Raw genomic sequence first — 21,817 nt, 5'->3', positions numbered from 1 at the left:
AAAGAGCTATCCAAATGAGGCCAACAGAGAAACATGTTTAAAATTAAAGGGAAAAATGAGAAAAACACCAAAAGAGAAAAAAAGCACATCCAATGAGACAAGAACAGTCATGATTTGCTAATAGCTATGCAACAAAATTGAATCATCTGGCCAGGATCCATCAGAAAAGACAAAGGCTATTTGAGGGATAATATGATGAAAAGATTAGTGCTACACTTTCTTAAAGGAAATGAGGGCAGCTAGAGATTTTTTATTTTTATTTTTTTACTACTGAATAGTATTCTGAGGAAAAACCTGATTATGACTGATTTTCACATACTAGACATTTGAAATATGTTGCACAAAGCTCATTATTATTTGAAACAAAATTCATTTGTTTTGTTTTTAAAATTAATAATATAAAAATGAATTTTGGTTTCCCAAAATGCCTTAATAATAGTCTATTAGGCACATAAGTTGTTGTTTTCTGGCATCTATGTGGCATCATAAAATTAAAAGAAATTTCAGATATCATCTAGTTCAATCTCCCATACCATGCAGGAATCCCCTTTAAAATGTTTTTAACAATGCTAGGAAACAACAATCTCACTAGGCAACCCAGTCCATTTTTGGAGATTTCTATAAATGGTTATAAAATTCTTTATATCTGTCTCTTGTAACTTTTACCCAACTGATCCTAGGCTTTGCCCTCTGAAGTTACAATCAGTAAATTTATTACTCAGATAATAGTTGAACTTAAAGGATTTTCAACTCTGGTATTCCATAGTTCTAATAGCTCTCAGATGGTAGCCCTTTAAATATGAGAAGATAGCTATCATATCCTGCTATCATTTCTTCTCTAGTATTTTTATTTCTAACTTCTCCAACATTTCCTCATGGTATATAATCTTTATACTTATATTTGTTTAGTCATTTATCTCTACCTTATCAATGGACTTCAAATGTGGTACCCAAAACTAAATAAATCACTCCAGATATTTTCTGAATAGTACAACAAATAGTGGAACTATTCTTTACCTAAATATTTCTCTCTAAAAAATTGCTGTTAAGCCAGGTCTTCTTAATCTATGCTAAATTAGTTGATTTTCTGATCTTGAATGAAAGACTTCACAATTACTCTGTTAATTTTTATGTCTTAGTTTTAGCCCAACCTTCAGAATAGGTAAGATCCTTTTGCATCTCAATGCTGTCATTGCTCAAGAATAAACTATGGGTCTTCCCTAATGTGCTGTTGCTGTTTTTGTTTATATAAACATCCTTCAAATGATATTTTTATTAACCTTTCACATGATAAATAAATGTCTAAAGAATTTAGAACAAAGAACAATTTTAGAAACATCTCATTAGTGATTAAAGGAAAAAAAGAGGAAAAATAAGATACTGTTTTGCATAGTTTTAAAACTAAGGTAAAATAGAATGGTAAATACATAGCAGAATGAATTTATTAAAAAAGTTACCAGGGAAGGAATGTTTCAAACTCTTTTTGAGTTACACTGTATTCTGAAGAGTCAATACCATTAAATCTAATAAAAACAATCTCAAAGATAATAATTTTATTATTATCAGGAAACATTCTTCCTCTAAGGAGGATTCAGAAATCATCACCCATGATTTTATATTGAAAATCAAGATCCTAAAAAGTCTAGGGTTTTTATTGATTTGTCAATTACTTATTTGATTGATGTCTTCTTCCCAATTTATAGTATTCCATCATAGCCAAAAGACTAACAAATCTTAATAATTTAGCTCATATAAAGATACCTTGTTTATGGGTGTACTTATATTTCTTAAGACTTGCTTTAAGAACTGTGCAGAAAAACCATATAAGGTCTTTTGGGAGGACCTTTAGACTCTACTAAATCAACTGAAACTGTCATATTGTAACTTTTGGTGACTGAAGATCACCAAGGAATAACTGGTGGGAAATTTTATTTATGGTGGGAAAGGGTGAGGAAGGAAAGTTTATATAAAATATCAAATGGTAGGACACCAACTTTTGGACTAGTTCCCATATATTTTATGCCAGGCAACCTAATAGTGACTTTAAGAAAAGATCTGGGAAGTTTAAAAAATTAGTTAATTCAGAAACTGGGTAAATAGGTTTTTATAAACAACAAGAAGCAGAAAGTCACTACAGAAATGGGGAAGAATACAGTTTCTCAGCTTGCTCCAGAAGCTGCTAGCAGTAGCTTCCCACTTCTAGCTTGGTCCTAGATCTATGAACTATTTAAAACTGAAAGTCATAATTGAGTGCAAACAATAAGGGATTTGGAGGTAAGAAGAAGTGGGTTGGAAACCAGTCTTGATACTGGCTGGTGGCATGATTGGTTCATTAAATGCTACAATTCATAATATGTAATGCCTTGTGAGTATCTGTGATATTCAATAGAAGCATCTCTCCTAGCTAACTAGAACTCCCCTCAGGATTTCTTTAAAGAAACAGTCTTGAAACATTTGGGTTTTAAACCTGAAATGGTCATTTAAAGTCTAATCAAAAATATATAGGCTCATTCTGGAGAGCAATTTGGAACTATGCTCAAAAAGTTATCAAACTGTGCATACCCTTTGACCCAGTAGTGTTGCTACTGGGTTTGTATCCCAAAGAGATCTTAAAGAAGGGAAAGGGATCTGTATGTGCAAGAATGTTTGTGGCAGCCCTCTTTATGGTGGCCAGAAACTGGAAACTACGTGGATGCCCATCAATTAGAGATTGGCTGAATAAATTGTGGTATATGAATATTATGGAATATTATTGTTCCGTAAGAAATGACCAACAGGATGATTTCAGAAAGGCCTGGAGAGACTTATATGAACTGATGCTGAGTGAAATGAGCAGGACCAGGAAATCGTTGTATACTTCAACAACAATACTATATGACGACCAATTCTGATGGATGTGGCCATTTTCAACAATGATGAACCAAATCAGTTCTAATACACCCAGCAAAAGAACTCTAGGAGATGATTATGAACCACTACATAGAATTCCCAATCCTCTAATTTTGTCTGCCTGCATTTTGGATTTCTTTCATAGGCTAATTGTACACTATTTCAAAGTCCAATTCTTTTTGTACAGCAAAACAACTGTTTGGTCATGTATACATATATTGATTGTATTTAATTTATACTCTAACATATTTAACATGTATTGGTCAACCTGCCATCTGGGGAGGGGGGGGACAGAGGGGAAAAATTAGAACAAAAAGGTTCGGCAATTGTCAATGTTGTAAAATTACCTATGCATATATCTGGTAAATAAAAACTATTAAAATTAAAAAAAAAAAAAAAATATATATATATATATAGACTCATTGGCTTGTTTATACACAAAATACATACCCATCTCTTTTCAGATAGAAATTATTTTCAAAAGAAAATGCAGGTTTGGACAGTTAAGAGAAACAAAATCATCCAAGGATCTTAGGAAATACTCTCATCTTCAAATATGCTAATCTTTTCATTCAACACAGATTAACTTCCCCATACAAATGTAATCAAAGATTGCACATGTATACGGTACCTTTGCAATGACAGTAATAAAATTCCTGAAGGTCTTCAGCTCAGCTCCCTCCAGTGTCTTATGAGCAGCAAGCTCCACTCGAAGGAGATAATGCAACCCTGACTCAAGATCAGCCATATAAAGTTTTGACCTAAGGTACACATCATAAACTCTGTTTAAAAAACTGCATTATCTTTATGAGAAATTCTTTGCTCTCCCTCCTCCCAATGGAGATATAGATGGGAAGCTACTTTTTGAAGAAAGTGTGTATTATGTGTGATTCAGAAGTTTAACTACTAAACAAATTCTTTCCCAAAAATTATCAGTTTATGGTGTCCTTCTTGTCAAAGTTCTTATCAAATTTAACTACCTAAATGTCCAATCATTCAACATACTTACTTATCAAATTCTCTCCAGACTGTGATCTCTGAATTATCATCTTTGTTTGGTTTTACTGTAAATGGAAACTGTGAGATCATTTTTTTTCTCACACCAGGTAATGACTTTAAATAGGAAGAGAAGAAAGAACGGAGAGGCTTTAAGCTGTAAAAAAAGAGAGATTAGGGTGAGAACTCATGGGTAAATGACTTGAACTTCAGAATAAGATTTCTAACAAACCTTGACAAGTTAATTTATATTAAGTCCCAAGAAACACTTTTCATTTAATTTAAAACTTTTTCTGTTAAGATACTCCTAGAGAGGCAGCTTAATGCAGTGAACTGAGTTCTAGTCTTGGGAGAACTGGATTTGATCCCCAAGTTCAGATACTTACTAGCTATGCAAGCATGGGCAAGTCATTGAACCCCTCAAAGCCTCAATTTTCTCATCTGCAAAATGGAGATAATAATACCTGTAGTAACTATCTCACAGAGTTGTCATAAGGACAATTAAGATAATGTATAGAAAATAATTTGCAAACTTTAAAGGTCTACATGAATATCAGCTATTGTAAATTAACACAATCTGCTGTGCGATTTAGACAAGAAACCCAGAAATGGCTGAAGAAAACAGCAACTCAGATTAATAACTTTATTTCAAATATACGAGAAGATAGCAGGTTAACATGACACCTTCTCATCTTAAGATAATAAATTCTAATTAAAAAGGGCTGTGAACTAGCAGTCTGAAGATAATGGGAAGTCAGATACTACCTGTGAACAACACCCCTAAACTTTTTGTCTTTTAATTTCCTTATCTCCATGGAGCTAGATTTCCTAGGAGTGTTACTCACTCTAATTTATAAGACACCTAAAAATGTTCTGGGTTCCTCTTAAGATTTCACAGAAATAAATAACCTTTAGTTAACAAAAAAATTAGTCTACACCTTCCTTCATCTCCAAAGAAAAAAGAAAGCAGCATGAGGGAAAAAAGATGATTATAATATTAATGTTATATTTAACGATAAAGCTACACAAACTGTATTGTTATTATTAGCTATTAGAGAATTTACCTACGAAGCAAACCTAGTGGGTCTAGTCAGTTATCTTAGGTCTGAAAGTTGGTCCCTTCTTTTTCAGAAGCTGGTTACTAATTTCTGTGAGTTCCTATCTCATTCTAAGTTTAAATACATTTGGTCAGATTCTAGAAGCCTAGCATATACCAACCAAATGAATGAGAGATTTGGTTTATGAACTTATTCAAATTTATGTAATACATTTTCAAGTAATCACAACTGGAAAGCTGGTTACTAGCTTGTTACTAGCTGCTATGTTTTTATGCCCACAGAAGCTCATTTAACTATCTGTTAAGACAAGGGAAAGGGAGGAAGAGGAGAAAGAAAGAAGTAATCTACATAGATGGAAGGAGTGCCCACATGGAGTGTGGAGAAGTGAAGAGGGAACTGGATCTGTGATTTCAATGTGGAGGGAGCTCCAAGTGAAATACTTTATCTACCACTGTAGACTACATTTTCTCAGAGAGTAACCAGGGCGCCTCAAAATTAAGTTTCTTTTTCAAAGGCATTCGAACAGTGTATGGGTCAGATGCAGACCTAGGAGTCCTGGCCCCAAAGTCAGTTCTCTATCAACTACATCTTAAAAGGATAATGAATTTGTTAAGGAAATTGGGGCATATCTCCTATAAAAGGTATAGTTCCTTCTCAGGAGGTGAGTCTAGGAAGGAACCAAGTCAATTTACAGAAGCTTTCTTGGAAAAACAAGAACTTAAGGATGCAATATCAGATGACTACAAAGGACTTGAATTCATCCAGTCTGAGCAGAATCTATTAACTTCTTCCATTGTCCCATTATTCTTCATTATATTGGCTCAATCAATTTCTTTCAACATCTATTTACATGATTTACATCTAAAAGATCTTATCTTGAGTATTTCTGGGTATACAGATTATTTATAGATTCAATCCACACCAAATTGGTTTCTATTGAGTTTGGCCAAAAATGGTATCTTCTTTGGGATTTCTGCCTATTTCTTTAATCTAAGACCAATTATAAATTCTTCTGCTTGACTTTTTTAAAGCCCTTGACAATCTGACCTTTCCAACCTTAATATACTACTCTCTTTCTCACACTTCTTGTGATGGTCCAGCTAAATTATCTTCTTGCTGTTCCTCACATGTACTACTCCATCTCCTGTATTCATTTCTCTTCATTAAATGGAATGCACTCTCACCTCATCTCTGCTCTGGAGGATCTCATTTATTTTAAAACTCTGCTCAATACTCATACTTTCTATATGGAACATTTCCTGGTCTTCCCCATTATTGGTGCCCTTCCCTCCAAAAAATTACCTTGTCTTTATTTTGCATGAACTTATTTATTTACCTGATGGTTTCCCCAAAAGAATGTAGGACAGGGAGTATGTCATTTTTGTCTTTGAATTTCCAGTGCTTAGGACAAAACAGACATTTGGTAAATCCTGGGTAAATGATTGATTTCTCTAGTTCTAATATCCTGATATATTTATTAGTCTCTAAAGTAAATATTGGAACCTTAACCAAATCTTGCATATACTATTACTTACATGTTAATTAATCCATGAGACCCATTTGGATAAATCAGATAACATGAAGGGATTGAAGTAACACCAAGTTTCTTGAGAAATGCCTTATCAGAATTCAGTGCTCTTTTTACCACAATGTTTTTGTACTGAATCAAGTCTAATATCACCTAGATGAAGAGAAAATAGAATGTAAAGGACACTGCCCATAATAAAGTTTTTCTCAGAGGAAAAAACAGCTAAGTAAAACAAATTAAGAATCAACATAATAACTACAATTTTGTATTAATAGTCAATTTATGGTGAAAAATAATTGTCATGTACTGATATCTAACATATATATAAAATAACATTTAGAGAAATTATAATAATTCATAATTGCAAATACCACTTCTTTAAGATTTTTCAGCTTTGTTTTCATGTAGACAATGTGATTAAGAAATCTACTTTTATGCAGAAAATGTAATGTATCATTCATAAGACTTAAAAATAAAAAAGACAAAGTTTAGCAGTTAAAGATTTTTATTTGTTAAGTTTTCTTTTAAAATCAATCCACCCTCCAAAACAACATAGTTTGCCCTTTAAAAAATACTTCACTCAGTGAAAGGTGAGTTTTCTAACCTGGTTAATAATTAGCTAGTGGTATAGATAAGCTCATATATGCTTTATAGAACCCTGGGTTAGTTTTTTTTCTCCTAAATATAGATGCTATTTGTGTTGCTATCTATTTAATGTGTTACAATCTATATCAATGAAGGTAATGCCATACCAATTAAATCACGGATCCACCAAAGCAACATTTACTAGCAAGTAATGTGATTTGTGAAAAACTTCAAAACTATCTATTCACCTCCTAATAATATCAAGTGTTTTTTGTTTTTTGGGTTTTTTTTGGCCACATATCCAGTCTTCTCCAGAAACCACACATAAAAGCTGGAAGGTATCTTATTTCAGCTGTCACTGAGAAAATTCATAAGCATGAGCAAAACAGTATAATACCAAAATGGCATGCTAATAATTTATGTTTCCACTATAATAATGATGTTATTTATTTTCTCAATTTAGCTTAAAAGTATGCAAACTTTTTAAAAAGCACCTAAAAAACTAGCAGTTTCCTTAGATGAAACAACTATCTTTAAATTTTTTTAATTCTGACAAGACACAAAAAATTAAGATGAGCTATTTTATCTATTATTAAGCTAACTGAAGTTGATCAAGTTGATTCAACAATCCATGATGAATCTATTATTTTTAATATAAGATGAATACTATTAATAAATCTTTTGTGCTCCTAACACACATCTCCATATGACATTGCTTCTCCTCTGCAAGCAGAATGAGTGTCTGAGACCAGATTTGAGGTCCTCCTGACTTCAGGGCTGGTGTTCTATCCACTGCGCCACCTAGCTGCCCCATATATATATATATACACACACACACACACACACACACACACACACACACATATATTTTTAATTTTATTTTTTGCAGAGGCAATTGGGGTTAAGTGACTTGCCCAGGGTCATATGCTTTTTTTTTTTAAACACAGGATAATTTCTGTTGGTGAGAGGAGTGTGGACAGTATAAGAGAAAGAAAGAACATAAATAAAATATTTTAAAATAGAAGAAAGCAAAACAAAGTTCTAGAGGGGACACAAATAAACAAGGAAGTGACATCACTATCATGTTAAATGCAATATTCACTTTAAAAAACCTCTACATAATATAGAGACAGGAGAAGAAAATTAATTTTAAGATGCCTATCAGCCAACTGGGAGAATCCCCAAACTTTTTATGAGAAGTTACTTTGCTTTTCTTCAAAGTCTTGGACCACCAGGCAGAAAGATAATAGCAAAATCCTTGTGGGGAACAGGTTACAAGGCTGTCTCTCATGGCTGCCCTCTCCTCACCCCTGGGAATATTAGCACACCTCAGTAAAGTACAAGAGTAGTGGTAGCCAGGTTAGAGACAGACGGGCAAAGCTTTGAGATCTACTTGCAGATCTTAATTGATCTGTTCAGGACATCTAATGTAAGGTATGTAGAACATGATCTCAATTATCTATTGGTACAGGGAAAGGTTTAACATGGTTACCTAAAATTCAAAGATAATAGAAATATGTTTAGCCAAGCACAGAATTCTTTTCTACTATAATTTGCAAATACAATTGCTACATTATTTTACTTCTCAAATTTTCAAGTGAAGAAATGATTTTTTAAAAGATGTTAATAAATTTCTATGACATAACATTTAATAAATTATATATTTATAATTTTTACAAAATTCAGACATTCAATATATTCTATTCTAAGGCAAAAAAAGTAAAAAATTTCTATATTTACTTTTTAAATAACAATAGCAACAAAAAGTAGGGAAGCGAGTTGATCACTTCCTGATAAGGTCTATTCTAAGAGTTAAGCAACAACATGTTATCTTTTACACTATGCTAAAGCCTCTATTATAATTCTGCTCAAATTACAAAATGACTTTAGTAAAGATTCTGGGTACCAAATACATAATTAATAGGGAGTATAATGTCTGCTTTCTTTAAGAATAAAGAAGATCACAAACTTCAAAATTTCCCATCACCCTGTGTGACTCTTGTCCAGTTGTTCACATAGAACGATCACTGGAGCTTCACCCAACATACTAACATCAAGAAGAGCACAAATCAACTGGAGCACAGAAATAAGGCATAGCAAGAGCCTGGATTAATGAAGTTGAGGAATAGAGAAAATCACATTTTAAAGTGCACAATTTTCGCTCCTTCCCAGCCAAGCTTCTCTTCAAAGAATTGAGGAATTAAACTGATTTGCCCAATCTTTTAGCACCTCTGACCATAATGTGGGCAGCTCGGTTATTCAGTAGAAAATCCACAAATTGCAACATCTACCCCTACAAAGTTTTTATTGACTTTGCTAAGAAGAGGATTTTCACAGAACATTAGTCACTTGCCATTACAATTGTGTTAAAGTTTAATTAGAACTATGACAAAATGATAAGCTTCTACAGCTTCAAAATGAGCCCAAAGCAAGACACCACATAAATAGCTCATTTTTGATATAGAAAGTAATTGGATATAACTTAAGTTTTCTGAAAGAGCCTTAATGACAATAAACCTAAAACAAGGAAAGACATATAAAAAGAAATTCAAATGGTCAGAAAGGTCCCAAATTACATTAAACACGAAGACCCTGTCTTACATTAAAAAACTTTCTGGCTAATCTAAGCCAATTTCAATTCAATTTAACAAAGACTAAATGCCTACTAATTGCAAGGTACTAAACTGAAAGATACAGATACAAAGAAAAAGTCCTTGTCCCTAAGAAGTTTAGGGATGGGAGAAGACACAAATAAGTACAGACAATCTGAAGAGAGGTATAAGACACACATATATGTATTTATACACAGATGTTATCTCTCCTTATTAGCAGGGATGATTTCATTTTTTGTATTCCTAAAGTCTACCTAGCATAGTGACTGACAAACTTAATAAATGGGTACTGATGTATTGATTAAAATGGAAGATTAAAAGTCAAGTTTGGAAAACAGCTTGTAATGCAATTTAGCAATAATACAAAGTATATGAAATGAAATAACAAGAACTAATACTGAAAAGATGCCCAAATGAATTATGAAACAGCCAACCACTTCTGTATATGAATTCTGACTGTATGCAAATGAAAACAAACTACATGGTATGATTTTTTAAAATGAGATGAAAGGAAAAAATTATACAGTACCTCTCGTCCAACATATGAGTTATTGCTTTCAAACAAAATAGCAATGTAATGACCACCACTGTTTTCCAAGAGAGGATAAATGTCACTGGACCTTTCAGGAGGAAAAAATAAATTAATTTAATCTACAATAGATCTTGGTCATCTTACTACCATCTTCTACAAGCCACATAATCAAAGAATCTTTGAGTTAAAAGGGAACTTAGCAGTCCTTTAATATTACTCCTAGCAGCCAAACTAACCCAAATTTAAGTTGGAATAAAAACCTGATACCTAGGTTTAGCAAACAAATCAATATCTGAAAAGAACAAATTTGAGTTTTAAACATGGATTTCTTATATAATCTTATTTTCTGGAGCCCAAAATCCCACTTTTTGCAACCAATATTCTTACGTAACAGGGTCCAAAGATGGACAAGCAGGTGGTCTGTTTCCTTGGGTATGATTCTGGAGGAAATCAATCATAGTTTGTCTTACTGTCTGTGGTTCTCTATCAATTCCTGCTGAAAAAAATAAAAAATTAAATCACTACTACTTTTCTAAATGACAAACACAAAGAGAAATACAAACCTTTATAAAACTCCTAACTTTTTCTTGAGTATAAACAACAAACAAACAGATCAACAGTATTGATGTATGTAAAATCTACCAATGGTTATATAATGTGAGTGCTCTGGTCCAGAGATGTCAAATAAGTGGGCTACAGCATTACTGAATAGGATCAGAACCAGATTAAAATATAATTGGGAAATATTTAACAAAATAAATAAAAACAGAATAGAACACAGATGTTAATATGTGCTTTTCTGTGTTGATATACAATGTACAGGGATCCTTATTTATGGTTCAGTAGCCCCACTTTCACCCTTTCCCTTCTTTGTTTGAGTTTAAGATCACTGTTCTAGCCTAAAGACCATTTAAATGTAATCAGATTACAAGATAACCCCTAGTCTATTTCAAATATAATGAACATATTCATACCTTTGTAATTTTCTCCAATTGTGAACTCCTTTGTAAATGCTTTAAAATACTGAGGGAAAAAATTCAACAAATAAGAAAAATTCTTGCTAACAGATTACAATTGATATATAAAATTCTATGTGTCCCTTTACAACTCTACCTCTTTGAACAATTCCCCCCCCCAAAAAAAATGGCTCAATGAATTTCAGAATTTTTCCACTGGAATTACTGTATTCAAAACTATAATATTTAACTTAAAATATGACATGGTTTAAAATAATATTCCTGTTCATATAATCGGATTTTTTAACTAAATATTAAAAAATTATTTTTTCTGACCAGTCCACTGAGAAATAAGCCCATTTAATGTAACAGTTTAAAATATAAATGGCAAATTGGTTAAGAATAATTCACATTTACCTAGTACTTTAAGGTTTAACAAAGTACTCTCCTAAACGACCCTCTCAAGTGAGTAGATGTACTTTTATTCCCATTTGCAGCTCAATATTCCCATTTGAGGCTCAATATGATTAAATGAATTATGAACTTTGTAGGCTTAGTTATCAGAAATGGGAGTTAAAGCCAGGTCTTTTTGACAAAGTCTAATTCCAACAATCTTTCCACTACAAAAATATTTTTATATGATTTCCAGGGCTAGGTAGCATTCCAACTAAGCATATACCTTATAGTGTGTTAGAAATGGAAGTCTTAAAAGATAATTTAGTCTAAATTCCCCCAAAGAGGCTGTGACTTGTTAAGATATCACAGCAAGTTAATGGATTTATTTTAATGTTGAAAAGGTCCTAATCAATGTTTTTTTCCATAAAATTTGTTAACATGCATTTTATATTTTGGAAACTTGCCAAATAGGGATTTTTGACCTAAAAAACAAAACCAAACTGCTGGTTGATTCTGTTCCTTTTGTTTAGGCTGAAACTCAATTGCCACGAAGCCATAAAGCTAGAAATTTAAATTGTGCCCTCTAGTGGGAGGAAAAAGCACAACCTTGTCTAAACATCAAGAGATCAGCCACTACAGAGTCAACTTGTACTTTTTCTATATGCCTGCCTTTTCTATATGCTTAGCAAAATTGGTTGGTATTCATGGGGCTATATTGTTTCCTTGCCTCCATTTTTAAAAAATAAGGCATTAAAAATAAACGTCTTACTTTGCATACTCATCTACTAGATATTCTAACATTTATTTCTGTAATCCAGACTGGCTTTCTTAAATGTTTTAAAAATAAGGAAATAGTCTAGCAAATTCCATTCTGATGGGAGCTAAGAATGTGGTGAAGCAGTTGCAAAACTCACATAGTCTTTGGAAAAGTTCAAGAATTTGGCAAAATGCTAAGAATAAACTATGGAGATATAAATGTAATGAGCAGCAACTTGGATGAAATTCCTTATTAAAAAAAAAATGTTCTGACAGAAGGTGAAAAAGTAGAAATTATATGGAAAGATGTATTAGTTCAAGCTAAAGGTACAAATAATAGGGCAGATAAGCAACTCACCCTAAAAGTTGGGTAAAAATGAATACCATAGTCCTTGCAGGTATCATAGTTCTCTTCTGCAGCACAATCCAAGACTGCAACTCTAATGGCAGAAGCCCAGTCTGAAAATGGAGGGCAGGAATTATAAGAAAGCTCAGGGATGGCATGAATCTGAGGGAACATTCCTAACAATGGCTGTCCCTCAAAACTTGTCCTGGACCTCCTTCTCTCTATACTCTCATTCTTAAGTGATCTTGTTGATTCAATGATCATCTCTACACAGAGATATTTCTACAGGAGCCCTGGTTTCTCTTGAACCTCAGATCTGCATCCAGTTGTAAGTGTCCCCTGCACAGCTCAACTTATATAGATATTTAAAAATCAGTACTCCAAAAGAGAACTCACTAACTTTCTTCCAAATCTACCCTTCTTTGCAACTAGCCTATTTCTGCTAAGGAATTATCCTTCCAGTTATCTAGTTCTCAACCTTGTTATTATCCTTCACTTTTTGCTCTCTCTCTTCTACCCAATTCCAAAAACTTGCAGAATCTTAGTATTTCCAACTCCTCTATTCTCGTTCTTTCAACTTTCAGGACCACTATTCTCCTTCAGGCCCTATTATCTCTTTCCAAGACTATTACAATAGCCTCCTAAATGAACTCCTTGTCTCTACCATCTTTCCTTTGTAATATATTCTCCACAGTTGCCAATGTGATACTTTTGAAACACATGTCTGATAATGTCACTCTTTTACTCAAGAAGTTGCACAGATCTCTATCACTTAATAGAATATAAAACAAATTTCACCGTCATCTAAAACTCTTTACAATGACTCCAACTTATCTTTTAAAATGATAGCATATTATACCTCTCAATACATCTTATATTCCTGACCTACCCAATTACTAGCACACGTCCCAAAATTAACTTTGTATTTACCTGTTACATATTTTATTTACTTATATGCATGCATGTTGGTTAACCCCATAGAATGTTAGCTGCTTGAGAGCAGACACTCTCATTTTGTTTTGTTTTGTATCTGCATTGTTGTGCCAGGAGCTCAAGTAAGTGCTTGTTAATTGATCAAATGATTTTACTTGAAAGATGATGAGCAAAAAGGGCCAAAAAAAAGGAATTGGCTTCTTTGATGCTTATCTTGGTTGTTAGGTTTCTCTTTTGAAGAAACGAACACTGCTGCTTTTTGCTTCATCAAATACATTAATATAATTTTCTGTCAAATGAATAAGATGTATAAAACCCTTAACAAAACAGATGCATCTTCTATCATAGATGGTAATAAAGCAAATTGAAATTTGCTGAATTTGCAGATCACTCAACAGCTCACAATACTGCATAGTCTCCTAATTAAACTTACAAAGCCAATGATTTAATTGATAAAGGTCTGTTAACAGAAACTGCTGTCAAAGGACAGTGTCTAATACAGCTAGATATAGACTAAAGTGCTTACAGATGAAGGGGTGTGGTTTACAAAGCTGGTCTTTTAAGAAGAGTTGCAAAATTTTAATTTAAATAAACGTAAATATGAAACTTGGTAAATGCAAGTAATAATTGGGCTATCAAATCAAATATATTGCTGACATGTCATGTTCTTTAAAAATCTCCTTACTATCACACTTTGGAAGAGAAGGTAAAAAGAAATTTTTACTTTTTCTTTACTTTTATTTTTTCCCCCTATAACCAGAAAATTTAAATTATGTAGTAATAATCATTCATAGACTTTAGCTCTGCTGTTGATTAAGATTTCTTTGATGATCTCTAGATTCTTAAGCATAATTACCTCTTTAGTTTGACTTTAAAGTATATATCATTAAAGTCTTGATGGAAAGCTTTGAAACATAGAATAAAATTTAAGACCTGATTTTAAATTTCAGGCTCAATTTAGAGCTTTGTGACAATGGGCAAGTCGGGTCACTTCACTGTGCCCTGGTATCCTCACTTGTAAAATGAGGATAATAATATGCTACTTACTTGACAGGATTGTTCTGAGAAAAACACTGTAAACTTTAAAGAGGCTGTAATAACAATCATAAACATCATTATGACCAGCATTATCATCATCATTATTTCATATGGATAATTTTATTTGGGCATTTTTGTGATGTGCTGTTGCACTAGATATGTGAAGATATGTGAAAATGTGAGAGGAGGAGCAAGAACATATTGAATTTAAAATGAGTCACCAAAATTGTACACATTTAAAAGTTCATATATATTAAGTATTCTGAAATATTTTCTACTTAATTCACCAACTTTGCTTAAAATATGAAGTTATTTTTGCTCTGTAAAATTAGGTGAATATATGTATAAAAATCAAGGAAATAAAATAAAGGCATTATCTCTTTGATCAATAAGTAAATCCTGAACACACTACATATTAGTTGGGCAAGGTAAGCAAATTCTTTAAATTTGGCTCTGTCAAATAGATAAGAGGAAAAAAGAATTATAATCATAGCTGTCCTGGATTATAGGTTACATCTTTTTGTGTTCTCAAATTGCATAGAACTACAGAATAGTTAATACTCTCATCCCATTAATGTAACAGATGGTAACAGAATGTTGAAAAGGAAAAAAACATGTAAGTGGTAAGTCACTGTCAAGACTTTTTTCAGACTAAAGTTTATGTAAAAAAGTAAAAACTTAAGTATGACACTTTAAAGAGTACTTTCTTATTTGTCATCTTGACTCTCTTCCCCTCTCCCACTAAGTTCAGCCTTCCTCCTATTTCAATATTACTTCCCGTATGAAGTCTTTTTTGACTGACAAGAAGAAAGATGTCCTGTTCTGCCTTAACCTATTATCTCCCACAGCACTCTTTTTATTTACCATTCAACATAGAATTTTACCATAGAATGGTGCAATTACAGAATTGGAAGGAACTTTCCTAGTGATCTTCCTTGTCAAAACTCTTCCTTTTACAGATAGAGAAGCTAAGACCCTGTGACTTGTCCTAGGACCCAGAAATGGTGGCAAAGTTCTTTTCTTTTGCAATTACACAACTATTAACATATGTATTGTTTAAATCTGGTTTAGTTGAGTGTTCATCTTTTTATGTTTGCCCTCTTCTAAAATTACTCTGATGTCTCATTATGGCAAGGAGTTAACTAGGGTTCTTAAAGGATATATCAAAGTCAAGTTTAGCAGGTCCTATCAATTTAATTTAATTTAATTTAATTTAATTTAATTTAATTCACCTAAAGTATTTGCTAAATACCTATCTAGAATCAGGTACTATGATAGGAAATGGGGAAAGACAAAAAAAAAAGAAGGAAATATTCTTGCCCATTCTAAATATAAAACCCAAAATGTGCAAGGTAAATAGATAATAATACAAAAAATATTAAAAAATAATTTTGAGAAAAAGTCAAAATAATTTAAAGGGTTTTGTAACAACCAAACCAAATGGAATGGAGAATAGCTTCATACAGGAAGTGACACTTCAGCTGAGCCTGGAAAAGAGACAGCTTAGGAATTCCAGAATGTTGTTGTAAGAACTGACAAGGAGGTCAGTCAATGCAAAGGCACAAAAATGATATGGATTGTCATATACAGGAATTAACAAATATGCCAGCAGTTTCACTGGAAAATAGGGTGTTGGAGAGGGAGTTGTAACTCCAGTCTATACAGATAGGTTGAAGCCAAATTGTGAAGGGATTTAAATGTGAAACAAGAGTTGGTATTTTACCCTTGTGGCAACAGGGAACTACTAAAACTTCTTGTGAAGGAAAAGGAAAGAGGCAAAAGCTGGAATTTAGGAATGTTACGTGGGCAGCTATGTGAAGTAGATTAGAGTACAGGCTGGAGGCAGCGGGGGCAATTTGGAGATTACTATCATAGTTCAAGAGAGAGGTAATAAGGTTCTGAACTATATTGGTAACCATGTAAATGGAGAAAGGGGGACATATGTAAATCAAGGGGGAATAAATGGAAGAGTTGAGAATAAATCCAAGATTGAAAAATTGAATCCCTGAAAGAATGATGGTATCCTTGATTAAAAAAAAAAAATAGTAGATTTGAGGAAAGAATGAATCTTGTGGACACACCGAGTTTGAGATATATATGGGATATCCAAGTGGAGATGTCCAGTAGGCAGGACTGGCACTCAGAAGAGATAAGGGCTAGCTATAATGACTGGGGAGACATCTAAATAGAGATGGGACATTAACTCCCAAAAGTTAATGAAAGAAGAGAGAGAGATAGGCAGGGACAAAAATAGAGAGAATGAAAAACTGGTTACTGACAAAGGTGAGAAGTCAAGAGAAAAGGGGATTTATGTTAAAGAGATAGGAGATATAACAAGAAGTAGCTGAGATTAAGGAGGACTCAATTTTTTTCAGTATGAGGCTAGGTCCTTTGCTAAGAAGTAGGGAAAAGAATAGTATAGATAGTGTAAAGAAGATCTGGGGGAAAAACATTGTAGGAAACAAAACAAAAAGTCAACTAGGGAAGCATAAAAAGATTGACATGCAGCAGTGAGGGTCAAATTGAGATAACATAACATAAATTTGTAGTACACTCAGCAATATAGAATTCAGTCTGACCACATCCTCCATCAGTGTTTAGCCACAGAAGGGAAGAGGAAAAGTTGGATGAAGCAAGTAAACCAGAGTTACGGTTTGGAAAGAAATGAGTGGCAACAGAATGGTGGGGGTGGGGAGGCTGGAAGTAGATTGGGGGAAGGAGAAAGGGATTCAATAGTTAAAGAACAGCAAAAAGTTTTACTGGTTAATTTTAAGGTCAACATTTTGAAGGAAGGAAAGTAAGCTTCATGCAAAGGTGCTTACCTGGGAAATCAATGGAGTGGAGTGATCTGATCCTTACTGACCTTGCAGTGTTGAATGCTGTGGAGTACTTTCTTCTGAATATTTTCTCTCATCTCTTGGTTTTCATAAAATTATTCTCTCCTGATTTTTCTCATTTCTGTTCCCTCTTTTTTGAATCACCATCCTTCCAGTCACCCAAGCTTTCAACCTCAGGATTATTCTGAATTCTTACCTCTCACTGCCAAATCTTGCCATTTCTCCCTTCACAACATCTCTCATACATTTCCCCTTCACTCTACTCACACAGCTAATACTTTGATTCAGAACTTTATTACCTCTTCTCACCTCTCACCTAGACTATTGCAATAGCCGTTTAAGTGGTCTCTACCTTTCTCAACTTCAATTCATCCCCCAACTAAATGTAAAATAATTTTTTTAAAAGCATAGGTTTGACTATATCATACACATACACATTCTGCTCAATGAGATCCAGGTGGCTATTACCTCCAGGACATGTGTGTGTGTGTGTGTGTGTGTGTGTGTGTGTGTGTGTGTGTGTGTGTGAGAAAGAGAGAGAGAGAGAGAGAGAGAGAGAGAGAGAGAGAGAGAGAGAGAGAGAGAGAGAGCATCCACTATTGCATTTAAAGCTCTTCATAACTGACTCTAATTTATAAGAAATCAAGCCATTCTCCAATTGATAAATGATCAAAGGATATGAACAGAATTTTCAGATGATGAAATTAAAATTATTTCTACTCATATGAAAGTGTTCCAAATCACTATTGATCAGAGAAATGCAAATTAAGACAACTCTGAGATACCACTACACACCTGTCAGATTGGCTAAGATGACAGGAACAAATAATGATGAATGTTGGAGGGGATGTGGGAAAACTGGGACACTGATGCATTGTTGGTAGAGTTGTGAAAGAATCCAACCATTCTGGAGAGCAATCTGGAATTATACCCAAAAAGTTATCAAACTGTGCATACCCTTTGATCCAGCAGTGCTACTACTGGGCTTATATCCCAAAGAAATACTAAAGGAGGGAAAGGGACCTGTATGTGCCAAAATGTTTGTGGCAGCCCTTTTCGTAGTGGCTAGAAACTGGAAAATGAATAGCTGCCCATCAATTGGAGAATGGTTGGGTAAATTATGGTATATGAATGTTATGGAATATTATTGTTCTGCAAGAAATGACCAGTAGGATGAATACAGAGAGGTCTTGGAGAGACTTACAGGAACTGATGCTGAGTGAAATGAGCATTATACACTTCAACAACGATACTGTATGAGATGTATTCTGATGGAAGTGGATATCTTCAACAAAGAGAAGATCTAACTCAGATCCAATTGATCAATGATGGACAGAATCAGCTACACCCAGAGAAGGAACACTGGGAAATGAGTGTAAACTGTTTACATTTTTGTTTTTCTTCCCAAGTTATTTTTACCTTATGAATTCAATTCTTCCTGTGCAACAAAAAAATTCGGTTCTGCACACATATATTGTATCTAGGATATATTATAACCTATTTAACATGTATGGGAATGCCTGCCATCTAGGGGAAGGGGTGGAGGGAAGGAGGGCTACAGATATAGATAAGGAACTTTGTTTTTTAATTACACTGACATTTCAGTGAATGGGAATTTACATCTAGACTAACATGAAATTATTTAAAACCATGGCTGATGACCTGATGACTTAGATTGTTTACCTAAATTGTCTGCCAGCTTCAATTTCTCCGATGAAGTATCGGACTGCAGTAGGCTTCATAAAATATAATATAAAGTTGTTAGCACCTTTGGCATTAGTTCATATTGTATTGTGTGTTTCTCACTTGTATTGCTTCTTTGTACCTCTACAGCCAACAGCATGATTTAGACTTTATCATTCTGATCTAGAGGACTACAATAGTTTTCTAGAGAGTTTCCCTTCCTTAGTCTCTTCCCAATACAATTCCTTTTGTAAATGGTGTTAGTCCTCTGGTTAGAAACCTTCAAGAACTCTTCCTTGTCTACAAAATAAAGCCCATATTTACTACCCTAAAATGTAAGCCCTCTCAAAACCTACCCCAATTTACCTTTTCAATATTGTTATTTGTTTTCTAAAAGAATCCTTGGCTCTAGTCAAACAAGTTTGTTACCTAAACACATTGAATATGTCTGCTTGCCACTTCTAATCTAGAATTAGATCTAGAATGTCCTCACATCCAACCTACCCCCTTTAATTCAAATTAGATACATTCCCAAAGCAGTTACCACATTTTAGTAAAATAACTGAGCCAGAAAATCTCATGTTTCAGTTATACCTGAATAATGAGTTATTTGGCTTATCAAGGAAAAATAGATGGTATGCATTTTATTACTGTTCACATCTTATTTTTGTGATATGGGGGTTTTCTAAAATAGAAGAAAAAGAGAAAAAAAAGATGAGATGACATGGTTGAAAAATCATGGGAACCAATATGAATGACACCAAGTTTTGAGGAATTGTACTCAAAAAGTGTACTTATAAGTAATAATGATATAATTGTGATTATTATTTTACAAAGTATAAGTATTAAAATGGTAAATGATATCTGTACATTGTTATTTTCTTGTTTGAGATTTGTGTGTTATAAAATTATAATTAATTTTAAATTTTATTTGAACAAACTATGAGCTAATAATTATTTTCATAGATGGTTTTATAAAAAGCCTGAGTTTGTTAAAACACACACAAACACAGAGGGAGCTTGTATATCATTTCCTTAAAGTTCTATATAAATGTGAATTATCATAATTAACAAAAGACTTTAGTACAATCTTTGGAATAGAAATTCATGTAGATAATAGTATGGAAGATTGCTATTAGGACTATATAAAACAATGACTGGAAGTACGTTATGTCCACAAAGCACAAAATAAATATGAAATCATTAATAATGCCAAAAGAAAGAAAAAAGTAACCCAATAAGAAAAACATGATTTTACACTTTTCCATGAACATCCATATATTACTAAGGAACATTAGAAAGGGGGAATATGCTTCTTCAAAGTTACTTTCCAGTTTCATATAAATTAAAATCATAACTCAGAAGTTGAACATAATCTAATTTTCCCTACTGAATTTAGATAATGAAAACCCAAATTTGTACAAAATGTTTCTTTAGGTTCTAGCAAAATACTTGGTACATAGCATGTTTAAAAAATATTTGTTGATTCAGAGTCATCCATATCCTATCCTATCAGATACAAAGGAACTAAATTCTTCTTTAAAAAAAAAAAAAAAAAAAAAAAAAAAAAAAAAAAAAAAAAAAAAAGAGCTATATAGTAGAGAAACAAGAAATGGGGCCTAGAGAAGAAGAGAACAAGCATTAATTAAACATCTAGCATTTGCCAGCCAAGTGCTTTATAAATACTATCTCATCTGAACCTCACAATAACTTTATGAGGCAGATACTATTATTATCATCTGACTAGTGATTCTACTTACTAAACTACCCGGCTGCTATTAATATTATCATCTTCAGACTTTAATTAGGCCATATTCACAGCTGAGGAAAAGAGAAAGTAGATAACATTTACCAGCTCATGAGGAATAAAGAATTGGTCCTAGGAGCAGCTAGGTGGCACAGTGGATAGAGCACCAGCCTTGAATTCAGGAGGACCCGAGTTCAAATGTGATCTCAGACACTTAACACAGGGAAAACTCAGGGGGAAAAAAAAAAAAAAAAAAAAAAAAAGAATTGGTCCTAACCTATTTTCATAATGCCAGGACAGCCAACTATCTATGGCAAGGGTTCTTAATTTGAGGTCCATGGCTTCTCAGTAGATCTCTACATAGATTTTATAGCATCTATGAACTTGTATGTGAAAAAATTTGCATCTTTATTTTCATTTTCTTTTAGGTGAAATTTAGTGTTTTCTTTAATTATTTAAAAATGTATTTCTCTAAGAAGAGAACTACAGGCTTCACTAAACTACCAATGGGATTTCAATAAATTTAAAAACCTCTGATCTATGGTAACTGAACCCCATCACTGTTGGTCCCCCAAATGCCTATTTCTGCCCTCCTAAAGAAAGCATTTAAAATGAATCCTCACTCTAATTTGCTTGGAAAACACTGACTACATAAATATAGTACTATAGACACCAGTGCTAAACACTATCTCATAATAATAACTAATAGCCAATTATGTATTTAGTGTCTTAAGGTTTGCAAAGCATTTTACAGCTTATCTAATCTGATCCTTACAACAATACTGAGACAGGTGTTACTATTATTTCCATTTTACAGATGAAGAAACTAAAGATAAGAGTTAAGTAACTTATCCAGAATGACAGAGGTAATATGTGTGAGGCAGGATTCAAACTAGGGTCCTTCTGACTCCCAGGTCCAGCATTC

The 21,817-nt window shown here is 33.3% G+C and overlaps 1 protein-coding gene across 2 annotated transcripts in view; it reads right to left on the bottom strand.

Annotated features, from left to right (window-relative positions):
• Nucleotides 1–21,817, bottom strand: part of QSOX2 (quiescin sulfhydryl oxidase 2) — a 68,625-nt gene that overhangs the window by 18,243 nt on the left and 28,565 nt on the right. Inside the window, exons 2-8 of one of the 2 annotated variants that reach the window (XM_074294106.1) lie at nt 12,667–12,767; nt 11,175–11,223; nt 10,588–10,696; nt 10,198–10,288; nt 6,479–6,624; nt 3,899–4,042; nt 3,521–3,650 (exon numbers count right to left, since the gene is read on the bottom strand). In XM_074294106.1, the coding sequence (XP_074150207.1) occupies nt 3,521–3,650; nt 3,899–4,042; nt 6,479–6,624; nt 10,198–10,288; nt 10,588–10,696; nt 11,175–11,223; nt 12,667–12,767 (770 nt within the window). The remainder of the gene's footprint in view (nt 1–3,520; nt 3,651–3,898; nt 4,043–6,478; nt 6,625–10,197; nt 10,289–10,587; nt 10,697–11,174; nt 11,224–12,666; nt 12,768–21,817) is intronic. The other variant, XM_074294107.1, reaches the window with a different exon arrangement.

Source organism: Sminthopsis crassicaudata, chromosome 2, assembly GCF_048593235.1.
Source record: "Sminthopsis crassicaudata isolate SCR6 chromosome 2, ASM4859323v1, whole genome shotgun sequence".
In the NCBI taxonomy this organism is placed as follows: domain Eukaryota; kingdom Metazoa; phylum Chordata; class Mammalia; order Dasyuromorphia; family Dasyuridae; genus Sminthopsis; species Sminthopsis crassicaudata.
Note: the sequence above shows the minus strand (reverse complement) of the source record. Positions and strands in the feature narration are given on the sequence as shown.